This window comes from Colobus angolensis, unplaced genomic scaffold (genome assembly GCF_000951035.1).
Source record: "Colobus angolensis palliatus isolate OR3802 unplaced genomic scaffold, Cang.pa_1.0 Scaffold155, whole genome shotgun sequence".
In the NCBI taxonomy this organism is placed as follows: Eukaryota; Metazoa; Chordata; class Mammalia; order Primates; family Cercopithecidae; genus Colobus; species Colobus angolensis.
In genome coordinates this window covers 3,659,577-3,681,272 of record NW_012114655.1, presented here as the reverse complement: position 1 = coordinate 3,681,272, position 21,696 = coordinate 3,659,577, and the positions used below count along the sequence as shown (strand labels likewise).

The 21,696-nt window shown below is 36.1% G+C and overlaps 1 protein-coding gene across 1 annotated transcript in view; it reads right to left on the bottom strand.

Annotated features, from left to right (window-relative positions):
- Window positions 1-12,571: 12,571 nt before the first annotated feature.
- ANKRD62 (ankyrin repeat domain 62) overlaps window positions 12,572-21,696 on the bottom strand; it is a 50,167-nt gene continuing 41,042 nt past the window's right edge. The window contains 4 exon segments of the mRNA XM_011936659.1: window positions 12,572-12,775; window positions 14,127-15,044; window positions 16,672-16,855; window positions 18,453-18,666. Of these exon segments, the coding sequence (XP_011792049.1) occupies window positions 12,572-12,775; window positions 14,127-15,044; window positions 16,672-16,855; window positions 18,453-18,666 (1,520 nt within the window).

Here is a 21,696-nt window from a genome sequence, read left to right as displayed (position 1 = left end):
CCAAGTGATCTCATTGTTCAGTTCCCACCTATGAGTGAGAACATGCGGTGTTTGGTTTTCTCTTCTTGTGATAGTTTGCTGAGAATGATGGTTTCTTAATTACATTAATTGTATACATAATTACATTAATTGAATTAATGAGAATGTCATGTGCTCATGTTCCTAAATGCAAACATGTCAAAATGTCAAAATTATATTTTAAATAATTTAAGCAATAAGAAATTACCAGAAAATATTTTTTAAACATAAAAATAGATTTGTACAAATGAAGAGTAATGACATTACATGATTAGGCAGCAAGAGTCAACATTATTAAGAAATCAAAAGTAATTTTTTTTTTAAGATAAGGTCTCTCCCTCCCACCCATGCTGAAGTGCAGTGGTGTGATCTCAGCTCACTGCAACTTCTATCTCCCGGACTCAAGCGATCCTCCTACTTCAACACCTCAAGTAGCTAAGACTACAGTCATGTGCCACCATGCCCGGCTAATTTTTTTATTTTTTGTAGAGCCGGGGGTTTGTCATGTTGCCCGGGCTGGTCGCGAACTTCTGAGCTCAAGCGATCTGCCTGCCTCCACCTCCCAAAGTACGGGGATTAAAGGCCTGAGCCACCGTGCCCAGCCAAAAAGTAAAAAGAAAAAACTTTAATAAATTGATTTTAACTCCAATATAGCTATCATCTGTATTCTGGAGATAGAAAGTTTATTCTAGCCGGGCGCGGTGGCTCAAGCCTGTAATCCCAGCACTTTGGGAGGCCGAGACGGGCGGATCATGAGGTCAGGAGATCGAGACCATCCTGGCTAACACGGTGAAACCCCGTCTCTACTAAAAATAACAATACAAAAAACTAGCCAGGCGAGGTGGCGGGCGCCTGTAGTCCCGGCTACTCGGGAGGCTGAGGCAGCGGCGGGAACCCGGGAGGCGGAGCTTGTAGTGAGCTGAGATCCGGCCACTGCACTCCAGCCTAGGCCACAGAGCGAGATTCCGTCTCAAAAAAAAAAAAGAAAGTTTATTCTAAAGAAGAATAAACAAAAATATCCATGAAAAGTCTGAAAAGAGAGTGACTTCTTCTGTAAAATATTGGAGACTTTGAAATTAAAATTGTGTTGTGTTAATTCATAAACAGAATGAGAGGCCAATGGCATGTAAAATTCAATAGTGGACTAACACATATATGAAATGCACTGTGCAATATAAGCAGCAGTGTGAAAGAAGTGATGCAAGCTCTTTGCCTTCCTGCAAGAGCATTTTGGGCTAATATCCAATGAATGTGATTCCTACTGCCTCAACACTCATTGTAACCTGTTTTCAGAGCCCACAGTATGCTTCCTGGTGAGCTGAGATGTCACTGCCATTACTAAAACTTTATTAACTGCAGGTGACCCAGGTCTATGTTTGTGAATTATGGAAACAGTCAGACATTATTGGAGTAATTCTGTAGTTGGTGACTTGCCTGGTGCAGGACTATCGGGGGGCACCTTTCTTTACTAGGTCTGCAGGTGAAGAGTGTGTGAAGTGTCCAGAGACACTTTGGAGTGGATGGACCACTCCAAAGCGTGATGCTCTCAAACAATCCCCCAAACTGACACAGGCAGAAAGTTCATGTCCGTTTAGAAGAAGGAAAAACATATTTGGAAAGAATAATCATCATTGGTTGTGAAACACAGTCTTCTTCAGAGCATGTGCTAAAATAAACACTAACAGATGTTCTATGGCCAGAATAAAAGTGTTTATTTGTTAATAGATGCTGGTGAGGGTGGACAGAAAAAGGAGCACATATGGAGTTGGTGGGAATGTAAACTAGTTCAGCCACTGTGGAAAGCAGTTGGAGGTTTCTCAAGGAACTTAAAACAGGTACCATTTGACCTGGCAATCCCATTACTGGTGCCGGGTGCGGTGGCTCATGCCTGTAATCTCAACACTTCGGGAGGCTGAGGCAGGTGGATCACCTGAGGTCAGGAGTTTGAGACCAGCCTGGCCAAAATGGTGAAATCCTGTCTCTATTATAAATACAAAAATTTGTTGGGTGTAGTGGTGGGCATCTGTAATCCTAGCTACTCAGGAGGCTGAGGCAGGAGAATTGCTTGAACCCAGAGGAGGTTGCAGAGAGCCGAGATCATGCCACTGCACTCCAACCTGGGAGACAGAGCAAGACTCTGTCTCAAAATAATAATAATAATAATTATTATTATTAATAAAATAAAAATAAAAATCCCATTACCGAGTATACACCCAAAATAAAATACATTATTTTACCAAAAAGACACATGTAAACGTGCACATGTACCCCTTCTATCTAAAATACAACTTGAAAAACTATTTTTAATAACATTTGTGAAAAATGTTATCTAATTGTAGGAATAAAGACGGACTTTCTAAGTTCAAGAAGCACACAGCCAAAAGGAAGGACTAGGAGAAGGGCTGAGGAAAGCCAGAAGTGTCAGCATGCTTGGCACAAGCTGATGGGTATTTGCTGGACTGACAGCTGCCCTGGGGAAATCGTTTCCTTGTCTAGTGGTCCTCAATGTCTAGTCTCATCTTTATGTTCATGTGTATTCAATGTTTGGCTCCCACTAATAAGTGAGAACACACGTATTTGGTTTTCTGTTTTTGCAGTAGTTCACTTATGGTAAATTACCTCCAGTCCCAACCATGTTGCTGCAAAGGACATTATTTCATTATTTTTTATGACTGCATAGTATTCCATAGGGTATATGTGCCACGTTTTCTTTATCCAGTCTACCATTGATGGGTGCTGCCATGAACATGCATGTGCATGTGTTTTTATGGTAGACTGGTTTATATTCCCTTGGGTATATGCCTAATCATGGGATTGCTGAGTCCAATGGTAATTCTGTCTTAACTTCTTTGAGAAATTGCCCAACTGCTTTCCACAACTGCTAAACAAACTAACATACCCTCCAACGGTGTGTAAGTATTTCCTTTTCTCCACAGCCTTGTCAGCATGTTATTTTTTTACTTTTGAGTAATAGCCATTCTGACTGGTGTGGGATGGTATCTCCTTGTGGTTTTGATTTACATTTCTCCAATGATTAGTGGTGTTGAGCATTTTTTCATACGCTTCTTGGCCTTCCATATGTCTTCTTTTGAAAAATGTCTGTTCATGCCCTTTGCCCACTTTTTAATGAGGTTGTTTTTTGCTTGTAAATTTAAGTTCCTTTTAGATTCTGGATACTAGACCTTGGTCAGCCGCACAATTTGCAAATATTTTCTCTCATTTGGTTGATTGTCTGTTTACCCTGTTGATACTTTATTTTACTGTGTAAAAGCTCTTTAGTTTAATTAGGTCCCATTTGTTTCAATTGCTTTTAGCATCTTCATCATGAAATCTTTGCCAGGTCCTACGTCCAGAATGATATTCCCTAAGTTATCTTTGAGGGCTTTTTTAGTTTCAAGTTTTACATTTAAGTCTTTAGTCATCTTTAGCTGATTTTTGTATATGGTGTAAGGAAGGGGTCCAGTTTTAATCTTTTGCATAAGGCTAGCCAGTTATTTCAGAACCATTTATTGAATGCGGGAATACTTTCCCCATTGCTTGTTTTTGTTGATTTTGTCAAAGACTAGATTGTTGTAGCTGTGCGGAATTATTTCTGGGCTCTCTATTCTGTTCCATTCATCTGTAAGTCTGTTTTTGTACCAGTAGCATGCTGTTTTGGTTACTGTAGCCTTGTACGATAGTCTGAATTTGGGTAATGTGATGCTTGCTTCCACTGTATGTATACCACATGTTAAAATCCATTTATCTATTGATAGACACTTAGGTTGTTTTCACATCTTGGCTACTGCAAATAATACTGCAATAAACATGGGAAAGCATACATCTTTTTCAGATTCTGATTTTAATCCCTTTCTGTATATTCCCAGTAGTGGAATTGCTGGATCACAGGCAATTGTATTTTTAGTTTTCTGAGGAATCTTTTGTTTTTCAAAATGGCTGTGCCAATATACAATACCACTAATAGTAAATAACAATCCCCTTTTCTCCACATCCTCTCCAAAAACTTATATTTCATCTTTTTGCTAATTGGCAATCAAACAGATATGAGCTGAAACCTCAATCTGGTCTTATTTTGTATTATCTCATGATTAGAGATGTTGAGCAGTTTTTAATATATCTGTTAGCCATTTGTGTGTCTTCTTTGAGAAATATATATCTAGGTCTTTGCCCTTTTGAGACAGGGTGTTGCTCTGTCACCCAGGAGAAAGTGCAGTGCTGTGATCAAGGCTTACTGCAGACTCTACCTCTCAGGATCCAGCAGTCCTCCTTCAGCTTCCCCTGAGTAACCGAGACAAGAGGCACATGCTTCATACTTGACTAATTACAAAAAATTTGTTTTGAAGATGGGGAAGTCTCCTTATGTTGCCCAGGCTGGTCTTAATCTCCTGGGCTCAAGCAATCTTCTCAGCTCAGCCTCCAAAAATGCTGAGATTATTTATAGGCATGAGCCACACTGCATCCGGCCCTTTGCTCATTTTTCAATTGGGATATGTTTTCTTATTATTCAGTAGATTGTGTTTCTTTTAAATTTTGGTTATTAGGCTCAATGTATAATTTTCAATTTTTTTTTCTAATTTTGTCTGTTGTTTCTTTTCCTGTGCAAAACTTTTCAGTTTGACGCCATCATATTTGTCTACTATATCTTTTATTATCTATGCCTTTGAGGTTATTAAAAGAAAATACTTGCCCACAGCATATCATAAGATTTTTTCTATGTTTTCTTCTAGTACTTTCATAGCTTGAGGTTTTAAATTTAAGTTTTCAATCCATATTTAGTTGATTCTTATATAAGGGTAAGATAACGGTCCATTTTTATCCTTCTGTATATAATTACTCCATTTTTCTAACACCATTTGCTTTTTTCCCTAACACCATTTGTTGAAGAAAACATTGAGTATTTTCAATGGGGAAAAGGCAATCTCTTCAACAGTGTTAGAAAAACCGGATAACCCCATCAGAGAAATGCAAATCAAAACCACAATGAGATACCACCTCACACCAGTTAGAATGGCAATCATTAAAAAATCAGGAAACAACAGGTGTTGGAGAGGATGTGGAGAAATAGGAACACTTTTACACTGTTGGTGGGATTGTAAACTAGTTCAACCATTATGGAAAACAGTATGGCGATTCCTCAAGGATCTAGAACTAGATGTACCATATCACCCAGCCATCCCACTACTGGGTATATACCCAAAGGATTATAAATTATTCTACTACAAAGACACATGCACACGTATGTTTATTGCGGCACTATTCACAATAGCAAAGACTTGGAATCAACCCAAATGTCCATCTGTGACAGACTGGATTAAGAAAATGTGGCACATATACACCATGGAATACTATGCAGCCATAAAAAAGGATGAGTTTGCGTCCTTTGTAGGGACATGGATGCAGCTGGAAACCATCATTCTTAGCAAACTATCACAAGAAGAGAAAACCAAACACCGCATGTTCTCACTCATAGGTGGGAACTGAACAATGAGATCACTTGGACTCGGGAAGGGGAACATCACACACTGGGGCTTATCATGGGGAGGGGGGAGGGGGGAGGGATTGCATTGGGGAGTTATACCTGATATAAATGATGAATTGATGGGTGCTGACGAGTTGATGGGTGCAGCACACCAACATGGCACAAGTATACATATGTAACAAACCTGCACGTTATGCACATGTACCCTAGAACTTAAAGTATAATTAAAAAAAGAAAAACTGGATAACCACATACAGAAAAAGAAAATTTTTGTCAAACATTAATTAACTGCAGATGCATTGATTCATTTCTGGCCTCTCTTGTTCCATGTTGGTATATCTGTTTTGATGCCAGTGCCATGGAGTTTTGATGCTAAAGCTTTGTATTATATTTCAAAATCTGGTAGTGTGATGCCTTCAGCTTTGATATTTTTGGTCAAGACTGCTGGCTATCCAGAGTTTCTGTGGTTCCGTACCATATTTTTTCTATTTCTGCAGAGTGAAATTAGAATTTTAATAGGGATTGCACTGAATCTGTAGATTGCTTTTAGTATACCCTTTTTAACAATATTCTTTCAATTCATAAGCATGAGATATCTTTCCCTTCATTTCTGTCATGTAGAATAACTTTTATCAATGTTTCATAGTTTTTAGTATACAGATCTTTCACATTCTTACTAAATTTACTCCTATTTATCTTATTTTATTTCACTGTGAGTATTCTTATTTTTTAGTCAGTTTTTTTATTTTTTATTTTTTATATTATACTTTAAGTTCTAGGGTACATGTGCATAACATGCAGGTTTGTTACATATGTATACTTGTGCCATGTTGGTGTGCTGCAAGTCAGTTTGTTTTTAATGTGCAGTAACACTTTATTGTTGAGTGGGCATCCTCATCTTGTTCCTGATCAAGAGACGCAAGAAAAGGCTTCAACTTTTCACCAGTGAATATAATGGGAGCTGTGAACATGTCATATTTGGGCTTTATTGTGTTGAGAAACATTCCTTCTATACCTAATTTATTGAGTTTTAATCATAAAAGGATATTAAGCTTTGTCAAATGCTTTTTATGCATCAATTAGAATTACTGTGTTGTTTTTGTCTCTCATTCTGTAAAAATGGTAAATCGCACTTACTGATTTTAATATGTTATGCCATCCTTGCAACCCAGGAATAAATCCCACTTGACCATAGTGAACAATCCTTTTTAATGTACTGTTGAATACAGATTCATATTATTTTGTTGAGGATTTTTGCATCTATGTTTATCAGTAATACTGGTATGTAGTTTTCTTTTATAGTATTTTATTTATCTGGGTTTGGTTTCAGGGTGATGCTGGTCTTATATAATTAGTCTTGAAGTCTTTCCTCCTCTTCAACTCTTAGAAGGAGTTTGACAACAATAGGAATTAGTTCTTCTTTAAGTGTTTGGTAGAGTTCAGCTGTAGAGATACCTGTTCCTGGAATTTTCTCTGGTGGGAAATTTTATTTACTAAATCAATTTCCTTACTCCATTATTCTGTTAAGATCTGCACCTTCTTCACGATTCCATCTTGGCAGGTTTCTAGGAATGTATGTACATCTAGTTTGTCTGATACCTTTCTGCATAATTGTTCATAGTAAGTCTCGTGGGCCTTTATATTATCTTATTAATGGTAATATGCCATTTTACTTTTATGAATTTCAGTCTTCTTTTTTTTCATAGTCTAGCCAAGCATTCATCAATTGTTTACCTTTTCAAAATACTACACATCTTAGTTTCATTGATATTTTCTATTTTTTCTAGTCCAAATGTATTTCTGCTCTTTGTTACTTCCTTTCTTCTGCTAAATTTTGACTTACTTTGTACATTTATTTTCTAGTTCTTTAAATTGTAACTTTGGGTTATTTGAGATCTTTTATTTGATGTAAGCATTCATTGCTATAAAATTTCCCCTAAGAACTGCTTTTACTGTATATAACATATATTCATAAGTTGTTTATCCATTTTCATTTCTCTCATAGTATTTTGTAAATTTCTTCTTTAATTTCTTCTTTATGCAGTTTTCATTAGTAGTTCAGGAGCATATTATTTAATTTCTACATATTTGTTAACATTTTAAGATTCTGTTAATTTCTAGCTTTATAACATTGTGGTCAGAAAAACACTTGATATAAATTCAATACTGTCAGATTTCTTATTACTTGTTTTGTGGTCTAGCATATGATCTATCCTGGATAATGCTATGTGTGCACATGAAAACAAGATGTTTCTCTTGGATGGTATGTTCTACATATGTTTGTTAAATTCATCTGGTCTGAAGTGTAGTTTCAGCTCCATGTTTCCTCACTGATTTTCAGTCTGGATTATCCGTCCAGTGTCGAAAATGGGGTACTGAATTTCTGTAGTATTACTGTGTTGCAGTGTATGTCTCCCTTCAGATCACTTAATGTTTGCTTTATATGTTGAGATGCTCTGCTGTTGGGTACATATATATTTACAATCGTTATATCCTGTGGCTGAATAGACCCTTTTATGACTGAATAATGACATTCATCATCTTTTTACAGTTTGTGACCTAACATCTATTTTGTCTGAGATAAACATAGCCACCTCTGTTCTCTGCTTTTCATTTGCATGAAATAACTTTTTCCATTTCTTCACTTTCACTCATGAACGTCATTTAGCATTAAGTGAGTCTCTTATATGCTGCATATATTGAGTATTGAGTATTATGTTATCTACTAAGCCTCTGAAACTATTAGTTTGTTCTTGCACTGCTAAAAACAAATACCCAAACTAGGTAATTTATAAAGAAAAGAGGTTTAATTGGCTCATGGTTCAGCAGGCTGAATTATTTGGATAATAAGAGTATATTTTTCTTTGAGGCAAGGAAGCAAATCATGAAAACAAGATTGGAATATAGAAATATGACACTGATATATATGGTAAATTCTTGAGAAAAGAGCCTGATAAAACAAAAATTTAAAACACAGAAACAATAAAGAATACAAGATTTAGAACAAAGTTTATGAAGAAAGTATAAAAAAATACATTCATGTTCAGAATATATAAAGAACTCTTACAAATCAATAACAAAAAGGCATCAATTAAAACATGGTCAAAGGATAATGACCAGGTTTTTCATCCAAGAACATAGACAATGTCCAGTAACCACGTGATAAGATGCCTCAACATCAAAGGGAAAGGCAAATCAAAACCACAGTGAGGTACCACTTCACACCACTAGAATGCCTATAATAAAAAAGATGAAAAATAAATACTGGAAAAGATGTAGAGAAACTGGAGCCCTTATACACTGCTGGTGCAAATGTAAAACTGCGCATTTCTGTATCATCTACATGCCATGCGAGTCTTAAAACCAATTGTCAATTTCTACAAAATAGCAAATGCGCAATAACTCTGAAAAAGCCAAAAGAATAAATTTAGAGGAAAAATATCACCCAGTTTGAAGAATTATTACAAAGCTACAAAAATTGTAACAGTGTGATTTTGGCATAAAGATAAAGAGATGAATAGAACAGAACAGAATCCAGAAACCAGGTATACATAAAACGTGCACACACACACACTCTCACTCTCTCTCTCTCTCATAATATGACTGGTCAAGTGACTGCTTATGAACTGTAATTGCTTGATACATGAGTCTAGCATCTCTTGGCCTTAAATCGCTACCATAACCTTGAGAAGTTGATGATACCTTTGTTTTCTGAGAACAGTTGCAGTGTGCAAGCTGACGGTTCCATAGAGATGGAACAAGTGTAGAGCCAGGGAAAAAAAGGGATACACACAGACTTAAGATTTTTTTAAAAGCTATGGAAGATGATAAACTAATGAGGCATAAGTATACTTTTCATTATGAATGTTTATGTTGTCACATTTTTCAGTAATGTGTATAAGAAAAAGTATTTAAAGTGGTATTTGTTAACCAAGCAACCCATTCACTATTTACATTTACTTCAGAAATCTATGATTTAAATTTAATTCATAATTTTTGGCAACATACCTTCATCTACTTCTGCAGTTATGTTCTCTTGCACACCTGCTACATCTGAAAAAGTCAAATATTATTAATAATGTTTAACTTAAACAAGAGACATTATCATGTAGCCCTTTTGTGAGTCAAGGAGCATCTCTACTCTGGGTTGATCATTCCTAATTTGAAAATCTGAAATCCAAAATGCTCTACAATCTGAAACTTTTTGAGCACATGCATGATACCACAACTGGAAGGGTCCACACCTGACCTCATGTGACAGGCTGTGATGGAAACACAGTTAAAACTTTGTTACATGCAAAACATTTTTATAAAACATTGTACAAGCCAGATGTGATGGCTCACGCCTGTAATCCCAGCACTTTGGGAGGCTAAGGCGAGTAATGGATCACCTGAGGTCAGGAGTTCGAGATGAGCCCGGCCAACACGGTGAAACTGTCTCCACTAAAAATACAGAAATTAGCCTGGTGTGGCTGCAAGCACCTGTAGTCCCAGTTACTTAGGAGGCTGGGGCAGGAGGATTGCTTGAACCTGGGAGGCGGAGGTTGCAGTGAGTTGAGATCATACCATTTCACTCCCAGTCTGGGCGACAGATCAAGACTCTGTGCCCCACTGCACCCCCATGCCGGGCAAAAAAAGAAAAACATTGTGTAGAATTATCTTCAGGCTATGTGCATACGGTGTGTATGAAACATAAATGTATTTTGCATTTACACTTGGGTACCATCCCTAAGGTATTTCATTAGGTGTATACAAATATTGCAAAATCTGAAAAAATCCACTTTTGGTCCTCCCAAACATTTTGGACAAGGGATATTCAATCTGTCCCATGAGAAAAATAAAATTCCTTTTCAGTGTGACAGAAAATAAGAGATTATCGAACTTGAACTTACCAAAATGTTCTGAAGCTGCTCAATTTTGTTCACTCGCTTTTTCATTCTAATTTTTAACATGGCATTTTCTATTTTAAGCCTAAAATACATATTTTAAAATAATTATTGTCAGACATCATTTCTTTAAAAATCATATAAATTGTGAACAAACATCTGAAGGAATAATTACATAAATTCTGAGATATTTGAAAAGTAGAAAATTGAGCAACTGTTGTTATTTTTCTACCTTTGTTTTGTAGATGATGTGTAAAATTAAAAATAATGTAGAAAATTTATGCATTTCAAAATAGCTTAAAGCTGAAATTTTTCCTTGGCTTCACATAGACATACTTATTATCTTAACTGATATAATTCTCATACTACACTAGTCATTTGCTTTATAAATACTCAAGATATTTTGTATGCTGCTTTAAATTGTACTTTTGCACGTGGTCTGGCATCTCCTCAGCACATCTTAGAGTCTCTGTGTGTTGATCCTGCATTTCTTGCAACTAAAACAAAGAATTAAAAACAACCTTTAGGTGTGGAAATAACCCAAATGCCCATAAATAGGTGAATGAATGAACAAAATATGGTTATATATAAAATACTGTTTTAGACTATCACAATCTATTTTATTAAAAAATGATAATCTAGGACAAATAGACCTATCACCTGTTTTAACTAAATTTTACTGGAACGCAGCCACACCCCTTCAGTCTGCATATTGTTTATGGCTACTTTTGTGCTGTGGCCATAGAGCTGATTTGTTGCAGCAGGTATCCATGGCTCCCAAAGTCTAAAATAATACTATCTGGCCCTTTACAGAAAAGTTTACTGACCTATGCTCTACGATTACAACACAGTATTTTTCTTTTTTAATTTATATTTTATCAAATACTCACATTTAATAAATGGGTAAAATGGGGAAATATAGGAAATTACTTTATAGTAAGCATTTATATTTTTCAATTCCAAACACCACTATATCAACTATAATTTCATTTCTTTTTTGTCTGCATCCATTTAATTTTTTTTTGTTTTTGTTATAGCAAGAAAACCTGCACTTTTTTTTTGAGATGGAGTCTCACTCAGGCACCATCTTGGCTCCCACAACCTCCACCCACCGGGTTCACGCGATTCTCCTGCCTCAGCCTCCCGAGTAGCTGGGACTACAGGCACGCACCACCACCATGCCCGGCTAATTTTTGTATTTTTTTTTTTTTAGTAGAGACAGGGTTTCACCATGTTGGCCAGGATGGTCTCAAACTCCTGACCTCAGGTGATGCACCCGCCTCAGCCTCCCACAGTGCTTGCATTACAGGCGTGAGCCATGGCATCTGGCCCATTTTTAACATTTAAAACTAAGCATCATCTTTCCTTTCCAGGGAAACCACAAGAAAATTTTAAAATAAACAGAAAAATAATTAAAATAGACAAGATAAATTTCCGGTAAGATCCTACAGGTTCTGCTGATTCTCCTAGTGAGTGGCAGGGCTCACGTCATCATTAGGAGATAATTGATTTAAAAGTGTCACCTTAAACTGCAGAGATGTCCATTGAACATGCCAAAGGAGAAGCCATGTTGTCAAAATGCCCACCTGACCCACCCAAACATCTCAAACCTACCCTTTGCCGACCTCCTATAACCCCATTTGTAAATTTTTGTGTTTTTGTTTTTTTAAACAAGAGAAAGTAGACACATACATGTTGGCAAATGCTAACTGTCCGTAGTTCTATGACTCTGACTACAGCTCAATAAAAAGAGTAAGGATTTTCATCAAAATACTAATTTATTCTGTAGAATGGCCTTTCTGTACAAGTTAACCAGAAACCCATGAAATAAGTAAGCACAAGTCTTCATTCACACAGAAAAGTAGAGATTAAAACAAGAAAATTTTCTGAAACATTCCATTAGACATTATCCTCTGAATTAATCTGGCTTGTCTCCACGTGGCAATGAAAAAAATCACTAAAAATATACTGTAAAAAGAAAAAATAATTCTCTAATCTTCTGTGAGAAATGATGTGTAATTCTCAACTTTCATAAGGGGAAATACTAAGAAAAATATTTGTAATTATAAAACACGGCAGAGACTGAGAAATGGGTGTATTATAATCAAATTTTAACAAAATTAATTATAATGAAAATACAAAAGAAAGCTCTCCACTGAAGCTAGTGTCCTGAAACACTTGATATTATTTAACCAGCTACAGAGTAACTAACTGTTGACATGCTAAGTTTCATACATACTTGACTTCTCAGCTGGCCTAATTTCTTTTTTGAATCTCGTGTCTCATCTTCTAAGTTAATGTGACGTTGTGATGAAATCTCTAGCATAGCTTCTGACAGTGACTGTTTGTTCAGGGCATCCCCCACTTCTCGCTGAAGCTGTCTCATGACTACCTGGTAAGATGTTATTTTTGTTACTGATTTTACATACCACCTTATTATTAAATTTTGTTAACAGTATTTAACTCTAATGTATACATTTTGAGAAATATCACCACACACATTGATTCTTCTTCTTCATGTGTACACATTCCTATTTATTTCTGAATCCAGTTAAGGATAAAGAAGGTGTTATCTTTGTGCCAGACTGGTGCTGTGTTACTCATACAACAGATTCAGTCCACTGATGAATGTGCAATGCTTAAAAACCTTCTGAGGTCTCAAAAAGAAACAGGCATGTGGGTGGGACTGGTGGTAGTGAATTTGACACTGGGCAATGTTTTCCCTCTTTTTTATAAGAAGCTCAAACCAACCTCAGAGTTCCTCACATATTCAGTCACCAGCTCCAATCATTCCAATAGATTTCCATCTCAGAAGAAAAGTCACATGCCAGTGGCCTTAGAGGCGCTAGGAAACCTGGCTTCCACTTCCCTCCCTGACCTCAGCTGCTGTCTCTCTTCCCTACTCCCACCATTCCTACCACCCCTCATTAGTCCAAAAATGATCCAGTGTGAAACTAATAAATCACAGACAGCTAAGCTTATCTTTGTACTGGACAACATTATATCCAAATGAGAGTCATTGAGCCTTGAAATAAAAATTATGAGCAAATTTTTTATTTAAAAACTGAAAATAAATTATAAATGCCAGTGGGAAGATAATCAAATATGGTTTTTGGCTAACATTTATCACATTTTCCCCATATTATAATGTAAGAAAGATGTCTTTAAAGAACAGAATGGTTGTATCAATACATAATTTGAGACTGAATTATTTTCAGATTTAAGTCAAATTGACATGAAGAAAAACAAAATTGCACCAACTAAGATATATTTAAAGCTACTGAAGAAAAATAATTATGAAATAGGGAATACACTTCAGTTCATCTGGGAAATCTGAAATTAACTGTCGAAGTACCCCACTTAATTGAATCAATTTCAAAATAACACTTTACGTATGAATATTTCTTTATATCTGCTTTATCATAATCCTAAAATGTGGCAACATACATTAAAGTTATTTCAACAGTCTAAGACTACATTATAAATGTTAGTCTATATTAATATTTTGTAACTGAAATGCTTAAATTTTCCTAAGTGTCACATTGTCTTTAATCAAAGGAAAGCATCTCCTAGCTCTAACTTTTATTTGCTGGAAACAAGTTACGTTTCTAAGGTGATATAGCAGAACTGTTTATCATGTATGTACTTTGATATTCAACTTGATTCAGTGTTTAGCCTAACCAAATATACTTTAAATTTTACTTCAGAAGGTTTGAAAAATACTTATTTTTCTTGATACTTACTTCTCCTTCTTCTTTCTCTTTTTCACATTGGCATTGTCTTTCTTTTAAAAGAGTACATTCCTTCATCAACTCCTTATTGTTCTCTTCTAGCTTTCTACACTCAGCTTGAAGTTTTTCTACAGTATCTTCACATTTGGCTCGGATATTAATTATTGTTTCTTCGTGATTGTCAACTTTCTTGTGAGCATCATTACACTGCTGTTGATACAACAGATTTTGGCTTTGTAGGTGAAATAGTCCATCCTCTACAGATTGCTGCTTTCTCACGTATTTTTCAAAAATAGGTTGGTCATTTTGGTACATGTGCTCAATGTCCTTCAGTCGACACTGTGTCCGGCTTAGGACTCCTTGTATGTGTTCTACAGCCAATGTCTTTTCTTTGAGAGCCTCTCTTTCATAATGGAGCTCAGTTTCCAGGCCACTGGATGTACTCTCAACTTTAGAAAGTTGCTGAGAAAGAATCTGAATGTGAGAATTAATATTTTCTTGTAAATGACAGCATTCATTTACTGTGCTCTGGAAAGCAAGCTGTCGGTCTCTTTTTGCTGACTGACACTGATCGTGATCACATAGGGCAGCAGCCAGTCTACAAGGGTATGATTCCATTTCTGTTTTCAGTCTTTGTGTGCTTTGTTTTTCCTTCTCTAGCTCCAAATTGAGCATTGTATTCTCATCCATCAGAGCATTAAGTTCTTTACTGTAACCGGTTATTGTTAATGTTTCCTCATTCAGCTTTAGAGTCTTTTCAAGGTCTTCATTGTTTTCATTTATAATTTCAATATCCTTGAAATATTTCTTTTCAGTTTCCTGGTTCTGATATTTTATTGTGTCTGTTTCCAGCCTGAGTCTGGCAATTTCATCCCGCATCAAGTGATTTTCCTGCCACAGGTCTCTTTCTTTTTCATGAGTATGAGAACTCTAAATAAAACAAAGAAAACTTTCAGCTAGCACCCAATAAAATGACATATTATGATTTCTTCTGAAACCAAATAAGTAATAACCTGTTACATTTATACAACGAAAGAGCTGCCATCTGGATATCCAACTGGAAAAAAAAGTTGAATCAAAACCTCAAACCTTTTAGAGCATAAATTCTCAAAAGTTCAAAAATGTATTTGAAGACAATCTATAAAAGAAAAAAAAAAACCACTAGAAATTACTTAAGAATCTCAGAATTTTTTTTAAAAAAGGCTTTTACTGAATTTCAACAAACCCAAAAACATAAATGATTAAAAACTATGATTACATTTAGAAACTGGGTTTACACACTAACATCTAACCTTTACTTTCCCTATAGTAAGAGCCTTAGGTCTGCAGATATCTGGACAGATGAAATTTTCCAAATTCCTTAAGTTTCTTTTTTCTGTGAATATTTTATAGATAATTCTACTTTTCTTACATTTTTAGAGTCAGTTTTAACAATGACATGTATTGATAAATGGCAGATCTGGGCATTGTACTAAGCACTTTTGTATGCATACATCAATAAATTTATTTAGTTATCACAATTCTGCAAGAAAAGGTCAAAAATAGAAGCAAGTTGCTGGATTTTTCCTAGGTCCTCTGACTCTGCTTCTAGTGCTCCTCCACCAGACCACAGTTACTTCCATGGGGTAGACATGCAAATACAATAGAAACCTTTTCTTTCAAAACACCAAAGATAAAATTTATAAAGCTCTTCTTAGGAAATCCTGAGATCATATACTATTATGATAACTTGTATTTCCTTTTTGTTTGGACGAACGGAGGCAAGATGGTGCACTTCCGGGTTCTTCATCCCTCCCCCAACTTTTCCCGCGCGCGCGAAAATGCAGCCGGCGACCGGGGAAGGTGCAGACCAACTGGGCATGCGCCAGGTGACGTCAATCCAAGGAGACCAAGATTTACCTGGTCGCACCTGCGGAACGCCCCCGACACGCCCGTGCCCCCCCTATTGCCCTCCCACTCCTAGAAAAGCCGCTCTCTGCCAGTGAGCCACGTGGCCTTCTCACAGCCCCACTCCTGTCGGGATGTCAGGACTGTGGGAACTCCGTCCGAGAGCCCCACCGGGGAACTCTGCCGGCCTCCTTTGCCGGAGGCTGACAGACTTCTCCCTACCCACCTTCTTTCCCTGAAGCTAGGTGACCAAAATAAACTTGCAGTTTTGCTCCTGACCTTTGCCTACTTGCTGGTTCTTTTGTGCTCGCTCTGGTGGTCTTAGAAAAACAAGTCACTTTTCACAATGTTTGAAACCATAATTAATGTGAAATAGGGAAAACTACACTGAACTATGTCACTAGGAACAAATTACTTATCAACAAAATATCATTAAGCATATATTATGGGTTATCATTGTTTTCCAAAGGTCTTTGAGCTGAAATAAAATATAACTTTGAAGCCAAGATTTATAATAAATAATTGTAGTTATAAGTTTCATTTATTTTTAAGATGAAATAAAATTTGTGGCTTGTTTTAGAGCTACATCATATATATAAAGTCAAAGGGATATTCTAAGTAATATTAATAAAATATTAGAGATGTAAAATTTTACCAAACATTAATTTACCTCTTTTGAGTTACTTCTTACAGTCTTCAATTCCACTTCCAACGATTCGAGAGTCAGCTGAAGCTGTTTTTTCACTTCAGTTTGTGTCCTATACTGCTCTTCCATTATTTTTAACTCTTCCGTATCTTTTTCATACAACTCTTCAGCCTTTCTTCTTTCTTCTTCTTCTTCTTGTAAGATACAGCTGTAGTTAAATATACTTATCTTAAAATCCTTTAAAAACAAAACACTCACACGCTGGTTTACTATCCTAATAAAGTGCCAATGTTCTTGAATATTTTTTCTTTCTAGTTTTCATGTTAATATCTCACTTTGATATCTTCCAAAGAACATACATAAATTGAAAGGTAGTAAGGAATGAACATCCTGCTAATTGATTAGCTTCTGTTATTATTAATTCTAGTAAATATTATGGAAAAGGATGTTGAAAATTATTAGGTAAAGCTACAAGTTAAAAATTACCTTTTCTTCACACAGTAATAATTACTCCTCAGGATGAATCATTTAGAGTTAGCTAATTTTAAAAAAATATTTTTTTAATAAACAAGTTGATACCTTCACTAGAAATAAATTTTCATCTTCATGAAATATTGCAGGTATCCCTAAACATGATTTAGATTGTAAGATAGCACCTTCAGATGTCTTCTCGCAACATATACCTCCAGATGACAATAATCCAAGACTAAGCTAAGGAATCTAAGATGTTACCCACACGTTTTATGTTTCTTTTTCTGGTAGCACTTTTGACTTATTCTGTTGATTACTATGTATTTTACAAGCAATTTTAAAATCCATTCTCAAACAAGATCTAATATTTAAACAACAAAAAATATCTGCCTTCAGCATAGAAGTTTGAATTAATTTAAACTCTGTAGCACAGACAGATGTTGACTAAGCTAATCAGTAATCACTTTCCATTTTACTTTTCATTCACTGCATATTAAGAGTAAAACTGGGCCAGGCGTGGTTGCTCACACTGTAATCCCAGAACTTTGGGAGGCCAAAGCCAGCGGATAACTTGCGGTCAGGAGTTTGAGACCAGTCTGGCCAAAATGGCAAAACCTCATCTCTACTTAAAAAAAAAAGAAAACAGTGAGAAAGGCATGGTGATGCACGCCTGTAATCCCAGCTACTTGTGAGGCTGAGGCACAAGAATCGCTTGAACCCGGAAGCAGAGGTTGCAGTGAGCCGAGATTTCACCGCTGCACTCCAACCTGGGTGACAGAACACGACTCTGTCTCAAAAGGACAAAGAAAAAAAAAAAAGAAAACTGGTTAATTTTAAAAATAATTACTCTGGGTGGAGAAAAGTATACATTTCATACTCAAATTATAAATTATAAACTTTCTTAAAAACAATTTAGTAATATTTAATCAAAGATCTCTTTTAAAAAGCTCCTATACTCTAACCAGATAGCTCTATTTTGAAAAATTTATCCAAAGAAACAGAAATGTAGAAAACTATGGATATGTAAGATGTTTCTTATAGCATTAATACAAAAAATTAAAACTCCCAATTTCAATTTATTAAATAATGATATTTCCATAGGGTAAAATTCTATATAGCCATTAAAATAATGATTTAAAGGAATATGCAATTAATTATTAGAGAAGTATTTACAATTAAGAACTTGTGATATTTTATCCAAAAATTTCGCATTCCACAATTTTAAGTTTTCTTCTCTAGTGAACCCTGGAAGGTACGTCAGCTGTTACAAAAATTATCCTACATATCTTTAGTATAAATAGTTCAAATATTTCTTTAAAACTAGAATGTGATACCTGAAATTACAGAGCTTTTGTTTACATTCAAGATTCTGATGCTCTAACTGTGAATTGGTTTCATCTGTTTCAGATAGTTCCTTTTGTAGCATGCTAATCTTATTTTTCATTTTTCGAAATTTTACTTTAAGTTGCTCACAGTTACATTTTTTATGTTCTGTTGATCTTTCACATGCAGCTATTGCATTCTTGATTTTCAATAGGCTAACAAAATCTGTAACCGGGAGAAAACAAAATAGAGATAAAATACATGAGTAAGTTTTTAAATGTAAAGAAGGACTGTGCATTTCAACATGGCACTCATTCATACACTGAATGGATATGTATCTATAAAGTGCTTGCAATGTGGAAAATATTTTAAAAAGCTCTTCAGATAAAACATACAACACGTCTGATCTTGTTTAGCTTAAAGTGTAGTAAAGAACACAGAAAAAAAAGTGACAATTACAAATTCAGATAGATGCTATAAGAATACATAGTTTTTTAGTCACGTAAGAGAATCTGACCTATACTTGGCCCAGGGAATATTTCTCTGAGGAGGAGAAGGCTACTACTGAGAAACAAAAAAAGAGAAGGAAGCAGGTGAGCAAGGGAGGAAGCAAAGCACTCTGGCTAGTCTGCTGCATGTGCTGGAATTCTGCTGCAATCTGCTTCCAGCCAAGAGGGAGCAACGGGTGATTTTCCTCCTTACCTGAAACAACCAACACAGACAAAATATATTAAACAATGATTTTCAACACAGTGGACTTCAGGTAATGAAGATGGTCATCACTGAAAGACAGGAAGCAAATGTAGGCCTTTTTGTTGACAGAGCTGCTTTTGTTGCCAGAGCTCCCAGGCCACGACAAAGTGAGAAAATCTGACATAGATTCCCTGAGCTGGGGCAGTGACGCTAAGAATCTAGTAAAACAAAAGCAGAAAGAAATCACAGGACAGAACACTGGAGAGGATAAAGCAGCAGAGGAGACAAGCCCTGGAGATCTGCAGAGGTCCCCTCTGAAGTATTTGGTGGAATAATGAAAAAAATGGATGTGTGCTAGCCAAGGGGTGGCAAGCAGTGGGGGGACACAATAGAAAAAGATTAGGAGAAACCATGCCTGGTGTTCACAAAGTGCCCAGAAGAGGGTCCATTACCCAAGAGCCAGGCCCAAAAAACTCATACTTCACAGGGTGATAAATAAAATTCTGTTTAGAAGTAAATCACTGTACCCCAAATGAAGCTCGAGACAGTAAGTGGAGGCATAAAAGGTATTTTTTAAAAAATCAAACCACACCTGTAGAAATGCAAATGACAATGTCAGAGGTAAAAACTACAATCGAAAATAAACACAGATCACAATCATAAATTTGTCATGATGAACCATGAGAAACCCTCAAGCAACTAATACATAAATCTCCAAATAGAAAACAACAAAGACAGAAAAGAAATTTGAAAAATAATTGGCCAAAACCATTGTAAACTTGGCAAAATCCATATTCCCACAGATCTAGGAAGGAACTGTCTGAGACAAAAAAATAAATAAAATGGTGACTCAAGCCTGTAATCCCAGCACTTTGCGAGGCCGAGACGGGTGGATCACGAGGTCAGGAGATCGAGACCATCCTGGCTAACAGAGTGAAACCCTGTCTCTACTAAAAAAAAAATACAAAAAAAACTGGTCACTGCACTCCAGCCTGGGCGACAGAGCGAGACTCCGTCTCAACAACAACAACAACAATAAATAAATAGGCCGGGTGCGGTGGCTCAAGCCTGTAATCCCAGCACTTTGGGAGGCCGAGATGGGCGGATCACGAGGTCAGGAGATCGAGACCATCCTGGCTAACATGGTGAAACTCCGTCTCTACTAAAAAATACAAAAAAAAAAAAAATAGCCGGGCGAGGTGGTGGGCGCCTGTAGTCCCAGCTACTCGGGAGGCTGAGGCAGGAGAATGGCGTAAACCCGGGAGGCGGAGCTTGCAGTGAGCTGAGGTCCGGCCACTGCACTCCAGCCTGGGCGACAGAGCAAGACTCCGTCTCAAAAAAAAATAAATAAATAAATAAAAGTGTACCATTGTCATTTTCTTATACCATCTATGATGTGGTATAACATTACTTGAAGGTAGACTGTGATACGTTAACATTATATACTATAAATCCTAAATAAACCACTGAGATAGCAAACAGAGTTATATATAATAAACCAAAAAAGAAATACAAAATTAAATCATAGAAAATAGCTGATTAATCTAAAGGAAAGCAGAAAAAGAAGGGGAACAAATAGCAGCGAGACTAATAGCAAGCAAACAGCACAATGACAGACAAACTTACCTATATTGAGTATCACATTATAAATGAAACTGGTCTACAAGCCTCAATTAAAATGCAGACTGACAGACTCGATAAGAAAGCAATACCCAACTACATGCTGTCTATAAGAAATGTATGTTAAATGTAAAGAGACAAATCGGCCGCAAGAATAGAAAAAGATACATGCTAACACTTGACAGAAGACTACTGAGAAGAAATGGTTCAATTAATATCAAATTAGATTTCACAGCAAAACAATTTCCAGCAATAAATAAGGTCATGTCATAATGATGAAAGTTTCAGTTAATCAAGAAGATATAATAATCCTAAATGTTTATGCCCCTAATAACATAAGAAATTCAAAATACATGAGGCCAAAGTAGATAGAACTATAAAAGGAAACAGACAATTTCTAAGTAATCTGAGATTTCAATACCCTTTACTCAGGAAGTGATAGAACAAGGAGGCAGAAAATTGGCAAGAATAGAGCAGACTTAAAAAACAGCATGCCTTTCAAGTACCTATGGAACACTTACCAAAATAGACAGTATTTTAGGCCATACAATAAATCTCATTAAAAAGATTAAGTACAAAGAATGTAAGTCATACAAAGTACATATCCTGACCACAAATCAATGATATTAGAAACCAATAACAAAAATAATGCTAAGAAATACTCAAATACATGAAAACTAAGAAACACACGTCTAAAAAACCCTGGTTCAAAGAGACGATGAAAAAAGAAAATATTTTGAACTGAGTAAAAATGAAAAAATAACATATCGGGGTTTGTAGAATGCAGCAACAACTGCACTTAAATACACATTTTTAGCACTAAATGTCAATATTATAAGACTCAAATCAATAAACCTGACTTCTCCCTTAAGAAAATGGAAATAGAGGCCGGGCGCGGTGGCTCAAGCCTGTAATCCCAGCACTTTGGGAGGCCGAGGCGGG